The sequence below is a fragment of the Salmo trutta genome, chromosome 22, assembly GCF_901001165.1.
Source record: "Salmo trutta chromosome 22, fSalTru1.1, whole genome shotgun sequence".
Lineage (NCBI taxonomy): Eukaryota > Metazoa > Chordata > Actinopteri > Salmoniformes > Salmonidae > Salmo > Salmo trutta.
In genome coordinates, this window is record NC_042978.1 from 20,995,005 (window position 1) to 21,013,240 (window position 18,236).

Sequence of the window (18,236 nt, forward strand, 5' to 3'; positions counted from 1 at the left end):
CATAATATTGCACATATACATCAAACAGGTACACACACATTTCTGTTATAAAGAATTTACCAGTGGTGTTAATGCACAGTAGCAGTGATCCAGGTCTGTCACATAAATGGTAATGTGTGAATTAATGGTGTAGGGAAAGCATTGACTGTGTTTAAGGCCTATCAGTGCTTTATGGCTGGCTCACAGCCCCCTAACGTGTATGTACTGATCCATTAGCTAGGCAGCTCATTCTGATGCGATGGGCCATCGTTTCTCTAAGGCTTTAATTCAATACCTTGTATAATCCTGCGTCTGTAATGCACCAAATGTCCTAATGTGGTGAGGCCTTGCTCAGTCATGCCTGCGCAAGATTGATTTCAGTTGGGCCACTTATCTGTGGTAGACTGGCTGTGTCTGAGTGGATTGTGGGCCGCTAACAGCCAATACCAGCGTTCAGAGAGGTATGTTAATACACTGGGAAATGGAGGGAAAACATATGCAGGGCCATACTCTGTCTATCTCACATGCACTAATCTCTCTCTCCATGACTTGGACGGATGTGCTGATTGATTGAAGCCTTGCTCTAACTTGTTGTGTGTCTGTTCTCCACAGTGGGAGGAGGTGAGTGGCTACGATGAGAACCTCAACACCATCAGGACCTACCAGGTGTGTAACGTGTTCGAGCCCAGCCAGAACAACTGGCTCCTCACCACCTTCATCGACAGACGAGGGGCTCAGCGTGTCTATGTGGAGATGCGTTTCACTGTCCGTGACTGCAGCTCCATCCCCAGTGTCCCCGGCTCCTGCAAGGAGACTTTCAACCTCTACTACTATGAGACAGACTCGGTCATCGCCACCACCAAGGGAACCTCCTTCTGGATGGAAGCTCCCTACCTGAAGGTGGACACCATCGCGGCCGACGAGAGTTTCTCCCAAGTGGACTTCGGCGGACGATTGATGAAGGTCAACACGGAGGTGCGGAGCTTTGGCCCTCTCTCCCGTAATGGGTTCTACTTGGCCTTCCAGGACTACGGGGCCTGCATGTCCCTGCTGTCAGTACGTGTCTTCCATAAGAAATGCCCCAGCGTTGTGCAGAATTTTGCCATCTTCCCAGAGACGATGACGGGTGCCGAGAGCACCTCACTGGTCATCGCCAGAGGCACGTGCATCGCTAACTCAGAGGAGGTGGACGTGCCCATCAAGCTGTACTGCAATGGAGATGGGGAGTGGATGGTTCCCATCGGGAGCTGCACCTGCAAGGCTGGCTTTGAGCCGGATAACGGCAATGTCTGTAGAGGTGAGATCAGTTCTCCTCACTCATAATAACCCCTATCACACTTTGTGTTACTGTGTCTTACTGTCCTACTGGAAATTTGAAGGCATTATGTCTCACTGTGGAAACAGTGGTGATGATAAACAAAGTAAGGAGCAGAAAATATTTTGTTTCGTCTGGCAATCACTGCTGCCAGGGGATAGCTATGTGGGCGGCCAGACAATCAAAGACTGTTCCTCAGGGAAGAAAATTTGACCAGCAGCAGGCATATAATTTGAAAGTTCATAATTTTAATAATTATTTCCCATCAAGGAACAGAAAGGGGAACATTTTGTCTAGCACCAGTCAGAAGCAGAGGGGGGGGGGGGGCAACTAACCAACCAACAACTATAGGGTTCTCTCATGCTGAGATAGCTCTGATTGTATATTATTTTGGAAAAATGGTTTTAAATGTTGGTTATTCTATAGAGTAATTTGATTATCATCCTAACAAAGTTATTAAGTTAGGCTTTCCATAAACTTTTTTTTAGCTCTTTGGATTTTCCACTGCAGTATCTACAGTGAGCTACCTGCATGGAATGTTTTCTTCCCCCAGCACTATGTTCAGATTTTATCTTTGTCTCATAGAAGGAGGACATCTGATGTGTTCCATTCTTGATGTTACTTACAGTAGTGACCTCATTCAGGACACACTCGCACTCTCTTTTTGACTCCTACCGTATCTTCTCTCACTGATGGTCAGTCTGCCTGTATAGAGACCAGATAAGATTGATCGGCAGCCATATGGGCTGATCAATAATATAGGTATTAAAACCTTTCCTCCTAATATGGAGTTGAGCCTGTTTCACAGATGACCTAGTGGAGTCGTTGACTTTGTTCTGCCTCTGAGGTGAGCATTTAGATCAGTTAAAGAGTGGCACAGCAAGAGCTGATTACTGTACTGACGGTAACATAGGCATGTGTCATCTAATAGTGAATACATGTTTATGAAAGTGTCACTATGTCTATAAGAGTGGATGTATATGACAATAAAGGATCAGATTTGTAATTGTAAAAAAAAAAGTGTAGCCACTCTGGAATGTTTTCATAAGCTTGTCAGAACATTTCTAAGTGACAGATTCTGAAGGTGTTTATTTGTGTTACTGTGACTTGGTACTGCTCTGAAAGCAAGACTTGGCCCTGCTCTGCAGTGTATTATTAGCAGCCTGATCCCTTTATGTCTGGGATTGGTTCTGAGGATACTTCTTTCAGTCCATCTGCTCATACGCTCAATCATGCATCAGTATGTTAGCATTACCTACATGAAATATCTCTCTGATGTTTAGTTATTTGTCAGAAAGGTGAGACATTTTTGATTTTTGTCGCTGCCTACTGCTGGGGATATGCGACTGTGAGGTAGTCCAACACATTGGAAAGGCCTTGGAGTGCTTCATGAAAGTCTCATTTATCATTACAAAAAAAGCCTTGTGAATCCAGCCCCAGAAGTGTTAATAAAGATGTGATGACAGCTCATCAACACCTTGTGGCTGGCCAGAGAATAGGATAGGAGAGCTACTGCTTGCTGGAGAGATGTGGTGAGTTGAAGTCTGGCTGACCGTCTAGGTCTCCAGTTGCTCTCCATACAAGATCCAACCCCCCCAACATCAGGGCTTCTCGAGGGTGTAGTGATAACTGCCGGCTTACTGTTGAAACCCCCACATCATCGTGCAAAAAGAAACTGCCACCTGCCACCAGTATCCACACCTGCCAATCATTGGACCATAGTGGCACTCTTGAGAAAATCTCTGTGTGAATAAAAAATTGTATTAGGAATGAGATGATGAAGTAAAGGGGGAGAATAGTGTAGAAAGAGAGGGAGGAGAAGAGGGACAGAGATGGAGGGAGAGAGAGAAGTAGGGGCGGAGCAGAGAGAAAGAAGGAGAACAAGACAGGGAAAGACACACAAAGAGAAAGCTAATGGCGAATGCTACAGTAAATACGTGTGTTGGCCCTGTGCTGACACGTGGCCTCCACCAAGCTTGCAACTGTCAGGTATTTAATAAGAATTTCATAGATCAGCTCAGCGCTCAGCAGCATAATTAATCATGGAAATTGGCTCTGCTTGTCAGATTAAAAAGGCTAGTGCCCTCTGCCTCGCCACATCATATTAGAATCTATTTTTTCTTGTCCTCCTACGTTCTTTCCCATATTTTTTCTTATTCTATCCTTTTCCTGTAATGTCCTTTTGCTCCATTTTCTCGCGGTATCCAATAATATCTTTCCATCGAGTCTCTAATCCATTTTGTTCTCACACCCTTTTACACCTCCCTCCTCCCTTTATCAATGCAGCTGGGGCGAGGGGGATGGAGGTGGTGGGGGGTGCACCTGTGTATATGTCTTGATATTAAGTGTTATTATTACATGTTAATTGGCCAAGTAGGTTCAAACCAGATTACTTCGCTACAGGCTTAAATTCACCTCATATCTATTCAATGCACATGATTGGAGAGAGAATGAGAGCAGAGGAGGAGAAAAAAGCAGTAAAGAAGAGTGGTCAAGGCCGCCCGCTATGGTTGGTCTGACTGAATATATTACACAGGAGAGATCATGAGAGAGGCCATATACTCAGAATATAAATGCGGTGAATTATATTCAGTACCTTTGTTCAATGACAGTAGATACTTTGCGCCACAGGGGCACTATAAAGTATAGATTCTGCAGAATACAAATTCTATATAAATCAGTCAGATTTCACATTGATGGGTGATTATTTGCTGTGGAAGTGTTCTTAACTTGTGCCAAAGGGTCTACACAATGGCTGGTGACATTAGCAGAAACTATTGTAAAGTAAAATTTGTCAAGTTGAAAGTGTCAAGTAACCTAGTGTTCCTCATCCTGTGTGACTGTTTGCATCATCGGTACAGCACACATTCATTATTCATTAGATGGGTAGCGAACTCTCGTCTCACTACTGTGCACTATTTCAATGGCCAGATCCCTTGATGTCTGACACACTCCATAGCCCCTTTTTAAGCCATCCCAGAATGCACCTCTCTCTTGCACCAGAGGCACCATACTACTGCTTCTGCATATACCAGGCAGGGACAGAATGAAGAGGTGCACCAGGTCTCTCTGGCTTCCAGATACATTAGCATTAATATTTCAAATATTCAAATAACATTATTTAACATGCAGTAGGCTGAAGGAGATGCTAGATTCACTGGCAACTTGATTGACTGCTCATACTCAAACTGACTTATCAGGGTTTGTTATTTATGCAAGATGCCCGATTATCGGCTGACACAGGTGGGCACACTGGCACCCTTGCCTGCTGTGGAGGGGACAGGACAGGGGACACAGAGAGAGGGCAAAGCCACTCAAGGGGCTGAGGGCAGTTTATCACTGTCACAGGCAGAGACACACACTTCATTTGGCATTCTGCAGCAACCTCCTCAGAGCCTGGTCTCCAAATGGAACACAGAATTGGATGGCGCCACTCGATATTCCTCTCACTCACTCTTACTCTATGGAGAGGGAATCTGTAGGCATAGCACCACCGAAGGTGATAGTCTGGGAGGTCTGGTGGAGAATGGGGCTATGCCATTTATAAGTCCTGAGGGAAGATTAAGGTCAAATAGGGACAAGAGAATGAGAGACGAGGGTGTAAGGGAGAGAAAATACAGTGCCTTCAGAAAGTATTCACAACCCTTTACTTTTTCCACATTTTGTTGTGTTACAAAGTGGGATTAAAATGGATTACATTTTTTTGTCAAAGATTTATACAAAATACTCTAATGTCAAAGTGGAGAAAAAAAATCTTACATTTGTAAAACATTCATGAAACATTAAACACTATCTTGATTAGACAAGTATTCAACCTCCTGAGTCAATACATGTTAGAATCATCTTTGGTAGTGATGTGAGTCAGTCCAGTCACACCTGAATTGTGTAACATTTGCCTATGATTTTTTTCAAAATTCTTCAAGCTCTGTCAAATTGGTTGTTAATCGATGATAAACAACCATTTTCAAGTCTTTTCATAGATTGTTATGTAGATTTAAGTCAACTGTAAATTGGCCACTCAGGAACATTCACTGTCATCTTGGTAAGCAATTCCAGTGTAGATTTCGCCTTATGTTTTAGGTTATTGTCTTGCTGAAAGGTGAATTCCCATTGTCTGGTGGAATGCAGACTGAACCTGGTTTTCCTCTAGGATTTTGCCTGTGCTTGGCTCCATTCTGTACATTTTTTTATCCTGAAAACTCCCCAGTCCTTAACGATTACAAGCATACCCATAAGTGAAATTGGCGCCGACAGAGGGCTGCCTCGCTTCTTGCTCTTAGGAAACTTGGCAGTATTTTTTTTGTAATGTATTATTTGTTAGCCCAGAATTTTTTTGGTGTTATTACATACAGCCGGGAAGAACTATTGGATATCAGAGCGGCGGTAACTCACCAGCATCACGACCAGGAATACGACTTTCCCGAAGCAGATCCTTTGTTCGCACCCCCCAGGGCAACTGAACTGATTCCAGAAGCCGACCCTGTCAAGTTGTATAATGATAGGAGACAAGTGCAGGAATACGTAATAGGGGTTTTATTTTCTCCACCCAAACAAGATGCGAGGTGTAAACCTCTAAATAATACATGGGACGAGACCCGTAAAACAAGTGCACAATAACACATAGCATGGAAGCCGATACAACAGCACAGGTGCTCACAAGACCAACGGGCATGGTAACAATAACCGACAAGGACAATGGGGAACGGAGGGCACATATATACACATACTAATCAGGGGGAATGGGAACCAGGTGTGCGTAATGAGACAAGACAGTCCGGGGTTGTTGGTAATGAATCCAGTTCAGTGGCACCTAGAAGGCCGGTGACGTAGACCTCCGGAGCTGGTGAACGGAATGAGCAGCAGTACCGGAGGGATCCGTGACAGACCCAAAACAACGCCGGCGATGGAGAGGTACTCGGAGTGATCTTCTAGTCCGATTTAGGAGGCGCGCACACCACCCACCGCTTCCGAGTATATTACTCGCTAATGTTCAGTCTCTGGATAATAAAGTTGACGAGCTCAGGGCAAGGGTTTCTTTCCAGAGAGACATCAGGGATTGTAACATACTCTGCTTCACGGAAACATGGCTCTCTCGGAATATACTGTCCGACTCGGTCCAGCCAGCTGGATTCTCAGTTCATTGCATAGACCGAAATAAATATCTCTTCGGGAAGAAGGGCGAGTTTCATGATTAACGACTCATGGTGTAATTGTGATAACATACAGGAACTCAAGTCCTTTTGTTCACCGGAACGAGAATACCTCACAATCAAATGCCAACCGTATTATCTCCCAAGAGAATTCTCATCGGTTATAGCCACGGCTGTGTATATCCCCCCTCAAGCTGATACCTCGACAGCCCTCAAACTCTTTTTGAAAACTGGAAACCACATATCCTGAGGCTGCATTTATTGTAGCTGGAGATTTTAACAAATGAAATTTGAGAAAAAGGATGCCGAAATTCTATATTGACTGTAGTACTCGCGCTGCCAAAACACTTGACCACTGTTACTCCAACTTCCGGAATGCATACAAGAACCTCCCCCACCCTCCTTTCGGCAGATCTGACCACGACTCCATTTTGCTCCTCCCTTCCTATAGAAACTCAAACAGGAAGTACCCGTGCTAAGGACTATTCAACGCTGGTCTGCCCAATCGGAATCAATGCTTCAAGGTTGTTTTGATCACGCGGACTGGGATATGTTCCGGGTAGCTTCCGAGAATAACATTGACGAATACACTGATTCTGTGATTGAGTTTATCAGGAAGTGTATAGGAGATGTTGTACCCACTGTGACTATTAAAACCTACCCTAACCAGAAACCATGGATAGATGGCAGCATTCACGCAAAACTGAAACCGCGAACCACCGCAATTAACCATGGCAAGGTGACTGGGAATATGGCACAATACAATTAAGAAAGCAAAGGTAACTGAACTAAATGACTATTGCCCCGTAGCACTCACTTCTGTCATCATGAAGTGCTTTGAGAGACTAGTCAAGGATCATATCACCTCTACCTTACCTGTCACCCTAGACCCACTTCCATGTGCTTACCGCCCCAATAGATCCACAGACGATGCAATCGCCATCACACTCCACACTGCCCTATCCTATCTAGACAAGAGAAATACATATGTAAGAATGCTGTTCGTTGACTATAGCTTAGCATTCAACACCATAGTACGCTCCAAGCTTATCATTAAGCTCGAGGCCCTGGGACTGAACCCTGCCCTGTGCAACTAGGTCCTGGACTTCCTGACGGGCTGTCCCCAGGTGGTGAAGGTAGGAAACAACATTTCCACTTTGCTGATCCTCAACAATGGGGCGCCACAAGGGTGCGTGCTCAGTCCCCTCCTGTACTCCCTGTTCAACCATGACTGCGTGGCCAAGCAAGCCTCCAACTCAATCATCAAGTTTGCAGATGACATAACAGTACAAGTTGGATATCCAAATTTGAATTAGCTTATTATCCACATTTCAATCAGTTTAACATGTCCTTTCCACAACTGTCACATCCACATTTACTTAGTACTATTCCCAAATACACTCAGTAATCTCCCTTATTACTCCATGTGCATCTTCAATGATTCTCTTGTCGTTACTTCCTATTCACCTGTTCAACGGTTCTCTTGCCGCTACTTGCTATACATATAAAATAGCACAACATGCTCAATAACACCTGGTGCTATTAGTAGTGGCTCCAGACCACGTAGACGCTTCAAATGAATGCCTACAGATGGTTGTCAGCGGGTTTTTCCATGGTACCTTTTTGCTCTCACGCTAACCTTCTCCTAAAACTAGTTCTAGCCTTCTTGTCAAGACTAGTGGTGCCGTTTTGTTTTATTGGTTTTATTAATATATATATATTTTTAAATGCAGATTCATTTAAATTGACTTACTAAAATTCAGTCCCTGTGTCTCTCAGTTGTTTGAGGATGATGTGTCTCCTCCTGGGCAGCTCACAGTAAAGGTCTGGGCAGGTCCTCATTGTCTTTTGGTCAGACGGGAATTTCCCTCACGCATCATAACATTTGCTAACCGTTTTCCTCGCAGACCCTCACTGTAAAGCTCCGCAGGCAGAGTCAATCATCTTCTTTGTGACACCAAATTGTGGTGGAAATTCAACACCAGGGACACCGGAAGTCAATATTAAATGAATCATTCTTTATTATCAGCAAGCTAGAGAGCTTCCAAGAAACTTAATGTACCATAGTACACGTCGGTCGGGAGCTCCCCCGGGGCAGTCCCGTTACTTTTCTTATATACGGCTAGACAAAAAAGTCATATAAGCATGATTTACCTTATTCTTTATTCATCATTAACTTTGGTTTCTGCATGTGACTGACCAATACCTCACAAGGCTTCTTCTCTCCAAACTGAGACCTTGAAACTGAGATACCCCTTTCAGTTCCCACACAGCAATGTTCTGGGCGTACTGCCAAATTACTTATACTGATAGTGAGGATTCCTCCATGCGCGATCAATTAGTCACTTCCATGAACCTATCTTATTGGTTATTATAAAAGCAGCATTGATCTGATACACAAACATACCATTTTCTTTTCACTCTGTCAATTAGGTTAGTATTGTGGAGTAACTACAATGTTGTTGATCCATCTCCCGTTTTCTCCTATCACAGCCATTAAACTTCAACTGTTTTAAAGTCGCCATTGGCCTCATGGTGAAGTCCCTGAGTGGTTTTCTTCCTCTCCATCAACTGAGTTAGGAAGGATGTTTGTATCTTTGTGGGTACTTGGTGTATTGGTACACCATCCAAAGTGTCATTAATAACTTTACCATGCTCAAAGGGATATTCAATGTCTGTTTTTGTTTTTTACCAATCTAGTAATAGATGCTCCACTTTACGAGGCATTGGAAAACCTCCATGGTCTTTGTGGTTGAGTCTGTGTTTTGAAATGTACTGCTCAACTGAGAGACCTTACAATTATCTGTATGTGTGGGGTACAGAGATGAGGTAGTCATTCAAAAATTATGTTAAATACTTATTGCATACAGAGTTAACAATAAATGTGGAGTTCTAATAACTAAAGCTCCATTATTGTTGACAAATAATAGACAGTTACGTCTTCTTCTTCATTTCAGTATAACCAACCATTTTTAGTTGAATTAATTTCACATTTTGTTAAGTCAACTTTCAATTAAGTTATTGTAACTAGTAATACAGTTATCATAACTAAATTTGAAGTTTACATAACATGTCACGTTATCCTTGCTTAGACCATTTTGTTAAGTGCTCTGAGCTTGAAAAAGGCCACGCAACTAGATGACTGGAAATAACAAGTTGAAACAAACTTAAAGCTAGAGTTATCGGAACTAAAGCCAGTAACTTCAATGTATAAAAGAGTTAACCATTTGCCATTATAACTTACTATTCTGAGTTGAATCTTTTTCCTATTATGTTATGTCAACTTTTAATAAAGTTATCATAACTAGTAACACAGTTATGATAACTACATTTAAAGTCTACATAACAAAATTGTCTAGGCTAGGATAAGGTGACATGTAATGTACTCTGAGCTTGAACAAGGCCATGTAACTAGATAACTGGAAATAAAAAGTTGAACAACATTAAAGTGTGAATTATCTAAAGCCAGATTTAAGAGTTAACCAGTTACAATCCTTGTTCAATCAACATGCACTTAAGTCAAGCCTACTTCATATTGAGTTATTGTAACAGAGTTCTCAACCTGTGTGGCCGGTGGTGCTACACTGTGGCTACGAGCAAGTCAAGCAGGCCACACATAAATAAATAACTATACTATTAATGACATAACAGACAAGCTTGCCACAGGCTGCAAGTTGAGAACCACTGTTCTAACTCAACAAAATGACATTGACGAATAAAAAATGTAAACTTAATATAAACCAGTATGTACAGTTTAACAAAGTTCAGATTTAGTAAAGCTTATCTCCATTTTAAAATGACTTTATATTTACAATGATTGATTTACTATCAAGAGTACATTGATCGATTCAACTACTTACATTGAAATCAATTCACTCCATCTAGCTTGTAATGACAACTAAATAGTCCTATCATGTATTTCAGAACATTTATTACAATATGTATTAACCATCAAATACATTTGCAACAATGTATTGTTCCCTAGAATGCATTTGGATTGTCATGAGAAAAAAAAAATCTAACAATGCATATTTTTAGATGCATGTCTTTGGGTGCATTTAATCGGCAGCCAAATTCTGCTGTCACTAATTGGTCTTTTAACCAATCAGCTAAGATTTTTTTTTTTCTGAAGATAAATGTTGTGTCAAACAATTTTTTTTATCCTCTGTCCAATAAACCCATACTTATTTGTAAATGGCACCATTGAAACATGGTTTTATGACACGGTAAATAAAAATTCAAACACAACCTTCAGAATGGTTTCTAAGACAAGTTGATGTCGAGTGTGAAAAAAAATTCTAACATGTTGTAAACATTTTCAGAATGCACTGTAGTTTATGGGAAGAGATGATAGCAAATCAATGGTCTCTAACAAAAGATGGTTGTAGTTTTGTAGACTGAAGGTCACACGTAAAAATAGGGTAACTTAAGTCTTCCCAGAACTGAGATTTGTAAGATTTAGGCAAATAACAGCATCATTGTCTGAGGAATTAACTCAACTACTGCGAGTAAATAAAAAACACAGCAAATAGTTGTCTTAACAAAGAAGACGGTTCTTCAGCCCATGCACTTTTGCTGTACAGTTTTCTGCACCAATCTTCAAGAATATTCTCTGAACTACCTCGAAAGTGTACCTCAAACATTTTGGGTAATCCATGTTCAGACAATAAAGAAGCCCAATCAAAGTGGCAAAGGCATTTGGGACATTGTGAAGCTCCTGTATGATCACCTACTCTTCTATCACAAGGGCAACGTCCACATTGTCAGCTGGCATTGGGTCATCTGCTGCAGCTCCATCCACAACGACAAGGATACCAATTTTCACTCCGTGGGTGACTTCTTCAGAATCAGTTGTCTTCTGAAAAACAGAACAAAAATAGGCAAAGATTAGAGGCATTGCCCTACAAAACATCCTCCAATACAATTTTTCTGTGACACTGTCTGCAAATGTACTGTTGCTTATTGATGCAGGCAAGTGTGGTGGCAGGTAGCCTAGTGGTCAAGAGCATTGTGCCAATAAACAAGCGTGGTCCTTAAGCACGTCAGTCAACCATGATTGCTCCCAGGTCTACATAGAATGCATTCTTAGTTGAGGTAAAACATGGTCTGTTCTTTTTCCATTTGTAAAAAACTATTGATTGTCCGCTATAGCGCCGTGAAGGGCCATGGTCATCCAACACTGAGAATGAGGGGGAAAACCATGTAAAGCCTCATCTATCATTCAGTACTGTTTTGGCAATCAGCTCTTTCTACAACATTCATTATATTAAAGGTGCACTGTGTAGAATTCCACCTCTACTACTTTCTTTTTAAATGACCAGCTTACAAAAGCTGTTAACTATATTTCTAGATATTTTAAAAATATAAAAAGTTATTTCGATAGAACAATGATTCCCTACAATAAGCAATTCATTTGTTAGACAAAAGCACAGCCTAAAATACAAAGTTTATATTGAAGACGGACCGGCGCGAGCCCACTGACGAGCAATGTTGAAGCAAAACTGATTGCAATTCCTGTTCAAATGCCAAAGTCAGCACTGCATGGTAGGGATTATTCTCCTATCAAAATAAATCACTTTATATATTTAAATAACAAGAAATATTGTTTTTATAGCTTTTGTATAGAATTTGGAATTCCTCACAGTGCCACTTTAATTCTGTTAATTGTCTAACAATAGGGAATTTGACATACTGTATCACTAAGGGCACTGCAGTATTGTGTGCTGCCGTACACCAGGGATGTGTGATACGTTCTAATATGGTAAAACTTGAGCATACTTACATTTCACAACCATCGACAACAGCTATCAATAGTTGTTTACATGGTAGTTAGGTATTATCGCCCAAACCTAGTATTGTGTTTAATGCATGGTCCTGATTTTTGCTTTGCAGTCCAAAATAAAGATTTTGTTTCTTCTGGACAAAAAGCATGCTAAATCAGAATTCTCAACTGAATGTCTAGAAAGGGAGAAAGATTGAGGGAAAGTAAAACAAATAAAATATTTCTAAAATAGATGTCTTTATATACTGTAGTTGGTTCACATTTGATTTGGCCTGTGTGTTATAATTACTTCAGATGGCGACAGACATTCAACTTCACTCCATTGAACGTTACAGTGCATCACGATTCATAGAAAATTTCACTCTCTGGGAGAAAGCATAAGGTTATGTTGTACGGTTGTGTACCTCACATGTCTTCAAAGAATTGGTAGGGTCTTCTCGCAGGAAGTATGGCAAGCCTCAGAACACAGCCTCTCTCTTCCTTTGATTGGAACTTTAACAACAAAAGCACAATTTACTGTTTTATGACATTAATGTGGTTTTCAATGTCTCATCCCCAATATTGATGTGTATTTAAAAAAGTAGCAATTATCAATACACCAGAACGTAGGTAATAACTGTACAGAAGACTTCAATATCAATATAATCGAACCTACATCTTTGTCAAGACTGTCCATCAGGTGTTTTAGCTCCATCCCTCCACCACTCTTGGCCCGGAAGAATTCAAGGAGCTTGGAAAGATGACTGTCCAGGCCTTCATAAAATGTCTTCTTGAGGTCCACAGACACCAGTCTCATGAACTCCAGAGCAACCTGTTTGAAGAGCATAACATACCAGGGAAGGAATTTGAGGGACAAGGGGGTGCCTAATCTGCCAGTGCACCAAAACAATTAGCCAGGGCACTGAGGCCATCAAGCAAAATAGCCAATTACATTGCTACAAACAAACAAAAAACACTTCTTAAAAAACCCTAACATTTAATGTAGGAAAGTGATTAAAATGATCCGCTGCTACTTTCAGAGCAAAGGGTTACCATGGTAATGGAGCTACAGTACTTATACTGATTTGGGGGAAATATATCTTGCAGTTTAAACTGAAATTAACACTGAAAAACCCGGAAGCATGTGATTTAAAATATACATAGCTAGGAAACATGGAAACACAAACTAGCTAAGTCTCAGTTGGGATCATTTCAAATGTATCTATGACAGCCTGTGTCACGTCCTGACCATAGAAAGCTGTTATTTTCTATGGTAGAGTAGGTCAGGGCATGACAGGGGGGTTTTCTAGTTTAGTTTTTCTATGTGGTTATGTTGTAGTTTTGTATTTCTATGTTGGGTTTTGTTTGGGATGATCTCCAATTAGAGGCAGCTGGTCATCGTTGTCTCTAATTGGAGATCATACTTAAGTAAGTGTTTTTCCCACCTGGGTTTGTGGGAGATTGTTTTGGAGTTAGTGTATGTTTCACCGCTGCGTCACGGTTTGTTGTTTTTGTTATTCAGTTTATTTGTATGTATTGCATAGTTTCACAGTTCAATAAAATATGTGGAATGATAATCACGCTGCACTTTGGTCCGCTCCTTCATCCTACGACAACCATGACAGCCTGTGACTGCCACTGCCCTCATTGTTAAATAAAGTTAAGGGATGCAAGTCAATCTATGAAACTAAATGACAGAAATACTTTGAAAACAACAATGGTTTATAGCCATAATTGACTTCAGAAAATGAGTGAAACACTTACACTGTATAGAACCCTGCATTTGTGTTACCTATAAGCAGTCAGAGTTATGATTTTTACACCCGGCCATAGAGCACTACAGATAAAAGGAATACATTTTTGGAAAGAATATTACATTAACAACTTATGTAGTTCCCTGTGTCCTCTAATCACCTTCATCTCAAAATGCACAAAAGTCTGAAGGGAGACAAGCTCTTGAATTATGAGAAACTGTGTATATTATTAATTTCAACAACCACAGAAAATCTTATTGGACCTTTTGCAGATTTTAAATAAGCACTTATCTGTCTGAACAGCGCTAACCATCTAGATTTGATGTCAATCACAAGGGGCTCATCTTCCACAATCTCCTTTCGTCTTAATGAGAAAGTAGTCATCGTTGCTGCATCAACAGTTACCCAGTCAGGACTTATTTTCTGAATCTCTTCCTGCATATAATCCTTATTGTTGAAATTTCTTCTCAAATGAGAAAAGTACTGCTTAACATTACAGGGCTCATAAAGTCGCTCTGGATAAGAGCGTCTGCTAAATGACTTAAATGTAAATAAAAATGACAAAGGTCACATTTTATACAAGCAGTAACTGTTTCATGAACATTTCTTCGATGTTGAGTCAAATGCTTCTTGAGTGCTATTTCTGTTTTTAAAGGTGCATGGACAGTCTTGATGGATTCATGGTAATGGACAGGTCTTGCTTCAATTTGTAATGTCTAATAAGGATGCATTGATTTGATGTGTCAAATCTGCAGTACTTACAGTTCCACTTCATCTATTGACGGATGAATGCTTTTGGATTTCCAATAATCTAAAAAATGATGTTTACGTAAACATTTTTTTTCACTTTAGTTAATGTTATTTATTACCATTATTCTGAAATTGAAAAATTTCTGAATAATGTTAGTGCTGTCTAGGTAAACCTGTTTACTAACTGCAAAATTATTTTTATAACATGGTTTGTTTAACATAACATCTCACTACACCCAAACTAACAATTGTAAAATAACAAAATATATGCTAACATTACTACTTGCAAGATTAGGCTAATTAATCATTAGAATATTCTTAGCTAGGTTTTTAAATCATATATTTTGGAAAAAATAAGGGCTTTAAACCCAATACTAATTAGAAGCATGGCTAGCAAACATCTTTCCTTTGTACTATTATGCAGGTTGTCAAACTATTTCCAAACTAGCCAACAAGCAGCTTTTATCAGCACATTTGCAATTCCGACCACGGGCTATCTAGCGCCATGCTAAGTAAATGCACTTTAACTAACCAGCACATGTGCAAATTCGGCCACGTGTCCTAACTAACACTATGCTAGCTAACACCATGCTAAATAGCGCGATGCTAGCTAACAGCATACTAACTAAATGCCACAACATAACCTGGAGAATTTACTTAGCTAAACATACCTATATCTGATGTTTGGCTCGCAAGTCGCTGAATACAACCACATTAGTAAAATAAACTGATAACAGCTCATTACCACCCAATCTAATAGTAATTGTAACTACAAGCATAGCTACAGTTGGCTTTTGTAGCTAGCTACTGTTATACAAGTTATCAAACAAATGACAAGTTAGTCAGCATGTTTGCAATTTGGCGCCATGTGTGCTGCTGGCTAGGGCGGTACTATTTAACAGCATGATTACAGCAAGCTTTGCTACAATTATACTACAGTACACGTAGTAGTGAGGGGTTGTTCGCAGAGCCGGCTCTTGTAGGTGAACGTTAGCAGCCGGCTCACATACCAGAAGAGCCGAATCTATTTATAAAAAAATTAAGATATGAATAATCAAAAGATTTAAATTAATAGAATTAGCTAATTCAAAGAACGAAAAACTGAATACAATAAGATAGGCCTAAATGCTCAAGCGCACACATTTGTTCTGACAGTCTGAGCAGACAAACAGCCTCACCTGTTGTTCCTATAAATCAGACACGCATTGTCAACCAATGAACCAAAGATGCTAAGCCAACTCACTCACAGTCACACACTTAGCAGCCAAGGAGAGAGAGGAAGGACAGCTGTGAAAACAACAGCTGGAAAATGAGTCGGAAGCACAGTAGTATTTCGATGCATTTTAATAATGTAGACAATGTTAGAGCACAGTGTAGAATTTGCCAAAACAAAATCTTATATAAAGCCGGTTCTACGCACAACCTACACCGGCATATGTGAACTGTGCACCCAACTGTGAAGCTAGCTGTAGGGGAGCTTCGAGAAACTAGCGGGCCTGCTAGTGATAGTGGTGGAGCCAGCACCTCCACACGTGGAGATGTATCCCCTCAGTCAAGTGGGCCTACTCCGCGACCCACAGCAATGCAGTCTTCGTGGAGGACAGAGGTTTTAGAAATTATAGCAATAGTCTAAATCCAATGTACACAATTCCAAGCATTAAAACCCTTTCAAAATCCCTTATTCCACAACTGTACGAGAGCACACAGGCTTCAGTGCGGGAAAGAGTCCAACAAGCTACTGCAGTTTGTCTTACCACTGACTGTTGGACATCAAGGGTAACCACTTCTTACATGTTGGTTACATGTCACTTCATTGAAGATTTGTCGATATCTAACTATCTTCTGGACTGCTTTGAGTTCAGCGACAGACACACCTCAGAGAACTTGGCAGAGGAACTGTTGAGAGTGGCCAGAGAATGGCAAGTAGATGGAAAAGTGGTCTGTTGTGTTAGAGACAAAGCAGCTAACATAACCAAAGCCATGACAATTTTAAAATGGACCCATCATCCACCATGTCTTGCCCACACAATCAACCTGATTGTTAGAGATGCTCTAAAGGTGATGAAGCCCACTGTGGACAAAGTGAAAGCCGCTGTGGAATACTTCCACAGGAACACAGTAGGTGCTGAAAAACTAAGTCTACACAACACCAGATGGGGATGCCTGAGCTGAGGCCTAAACAAGACTGCACTACAAGGTGGAATTCAACATTTTATATGTTGAAGCGGTTTCTTGAGTCAAAGGATGCCATCATCTCTACCCTGGCCATTGTCAATGCACCTGCTCATGCTCTGACCCAAGAGCAATGGGAGGTGGTGGAGAAGGTGTGTAGAGTCCTGGAACCCTTTGAGCAGGTCACTGTGGAGATCAGTGGAGAGGTACAGTAAGTAGTTATTACTACATCATTATTTAATCCAGTATTATATATGTATATGAGCAGTAGATAAAACATGAACATGAACCTGAACTAATAAGTTACTGTTCTCTCTTTTCAGCTATGTGACAGCCTCAAAAATGATACTCCTGTGTAAGGGTCTGCAGCGAATCACAGCCAGACGCCAGAGAGAAGCAAATGTAACCACAGGACATGTGACAAATGTAACCACAGGACCTGTAACCACAGGACATCCTATGTTCATCAATGGACAGAAAGTTCCACAGAATGGAATATAATCACGTGCTATCAGCAACCTCTGCGCTTGACCCCAGGTTTAAGAAGTTAGTCTTCAGTGATGCCAGAGCGATGATGAGGCTCTTCAAAGAATAACCTCAGCAGCAGGGAGGGACAGCTCCAGCAGTCAGCTGGCTCAGGCACCAGGGCAACAGGAAGAAGAAGGATCAGATGGAACAGAAGCACCGGCAGGAGTGCCACAAACATCTGCTGTTTGGATGCTGTTTGACGAGAGAGCAACTGGGGATGCAGCACGAAGGAATCCCTCAGCAGATGCCATAATGGAGGTCCGATCCTATTTGGAGGAGCCCCTCCTCCTGAACTGGTGGAAAAACAAGGCCTCTGTCTACCCACGGCTTACTAAAGTCATGACAGGGAGACTCTGCATAGTGGCCACATCCGTCCCTCTGAGCGGGTCCTCTTGAAAACGGGACAAATAATTACTGAGAGAAGAAACCGCATCGGCCCCTCAAGTGAGGAAGCTTGCATTTCTGATTGCAAATCTCTCATAAGAGCAAAATATGGTCAGCATTGCTGTGTGCTGCTGGTAATAACATGGCAATAAGAGAAAAGAGGGACCAGTTTAATGTTTTAAGTGGGATGCTGCAGTTTTGCACATTGTTATTTATTTTTCTTTGATATGGTAAAATATTCTATTATTATGTTTTGATTTGTTACATTTATATGCACTTTGTTTATATACATTAAAAAGATTATACTTTAAATGCACATGTGTAATAGCATCCTTCTTTTTTACATTTATTTCAATTTGTGGGATGCTGCAGTTTGGCAATTGTTATTTATTTTTCTTTGATATGGTGCAATGTTCTATTATGCTGTTCAGATTGTTGTAACG

The 18,236-nt window shown here is 41.0% G+C and overlaps 1 protein-coding gene across 1 annotated transcript in view; it reads left to right on the forward strand.

The window, feature by feature from the left end:
* LOC115158359 (ephrin type-B receptor 1) overlaps positions 1-18,236 on the forward strand; it is a 203,742-nt gene that overhangs the window by 74,304 nt on the left and 111,202 nt on the right. The window contains exon 3 of the mRNA XM_029707199.1: positions 592-1,276. Within this exon, the coding sequence (XP_029563059.1) occupies positions 592-1,276 (685 nt within the window). The remainder of the gene's footprint in view (positions 1-591; positions 1,277-18,236) is intronic.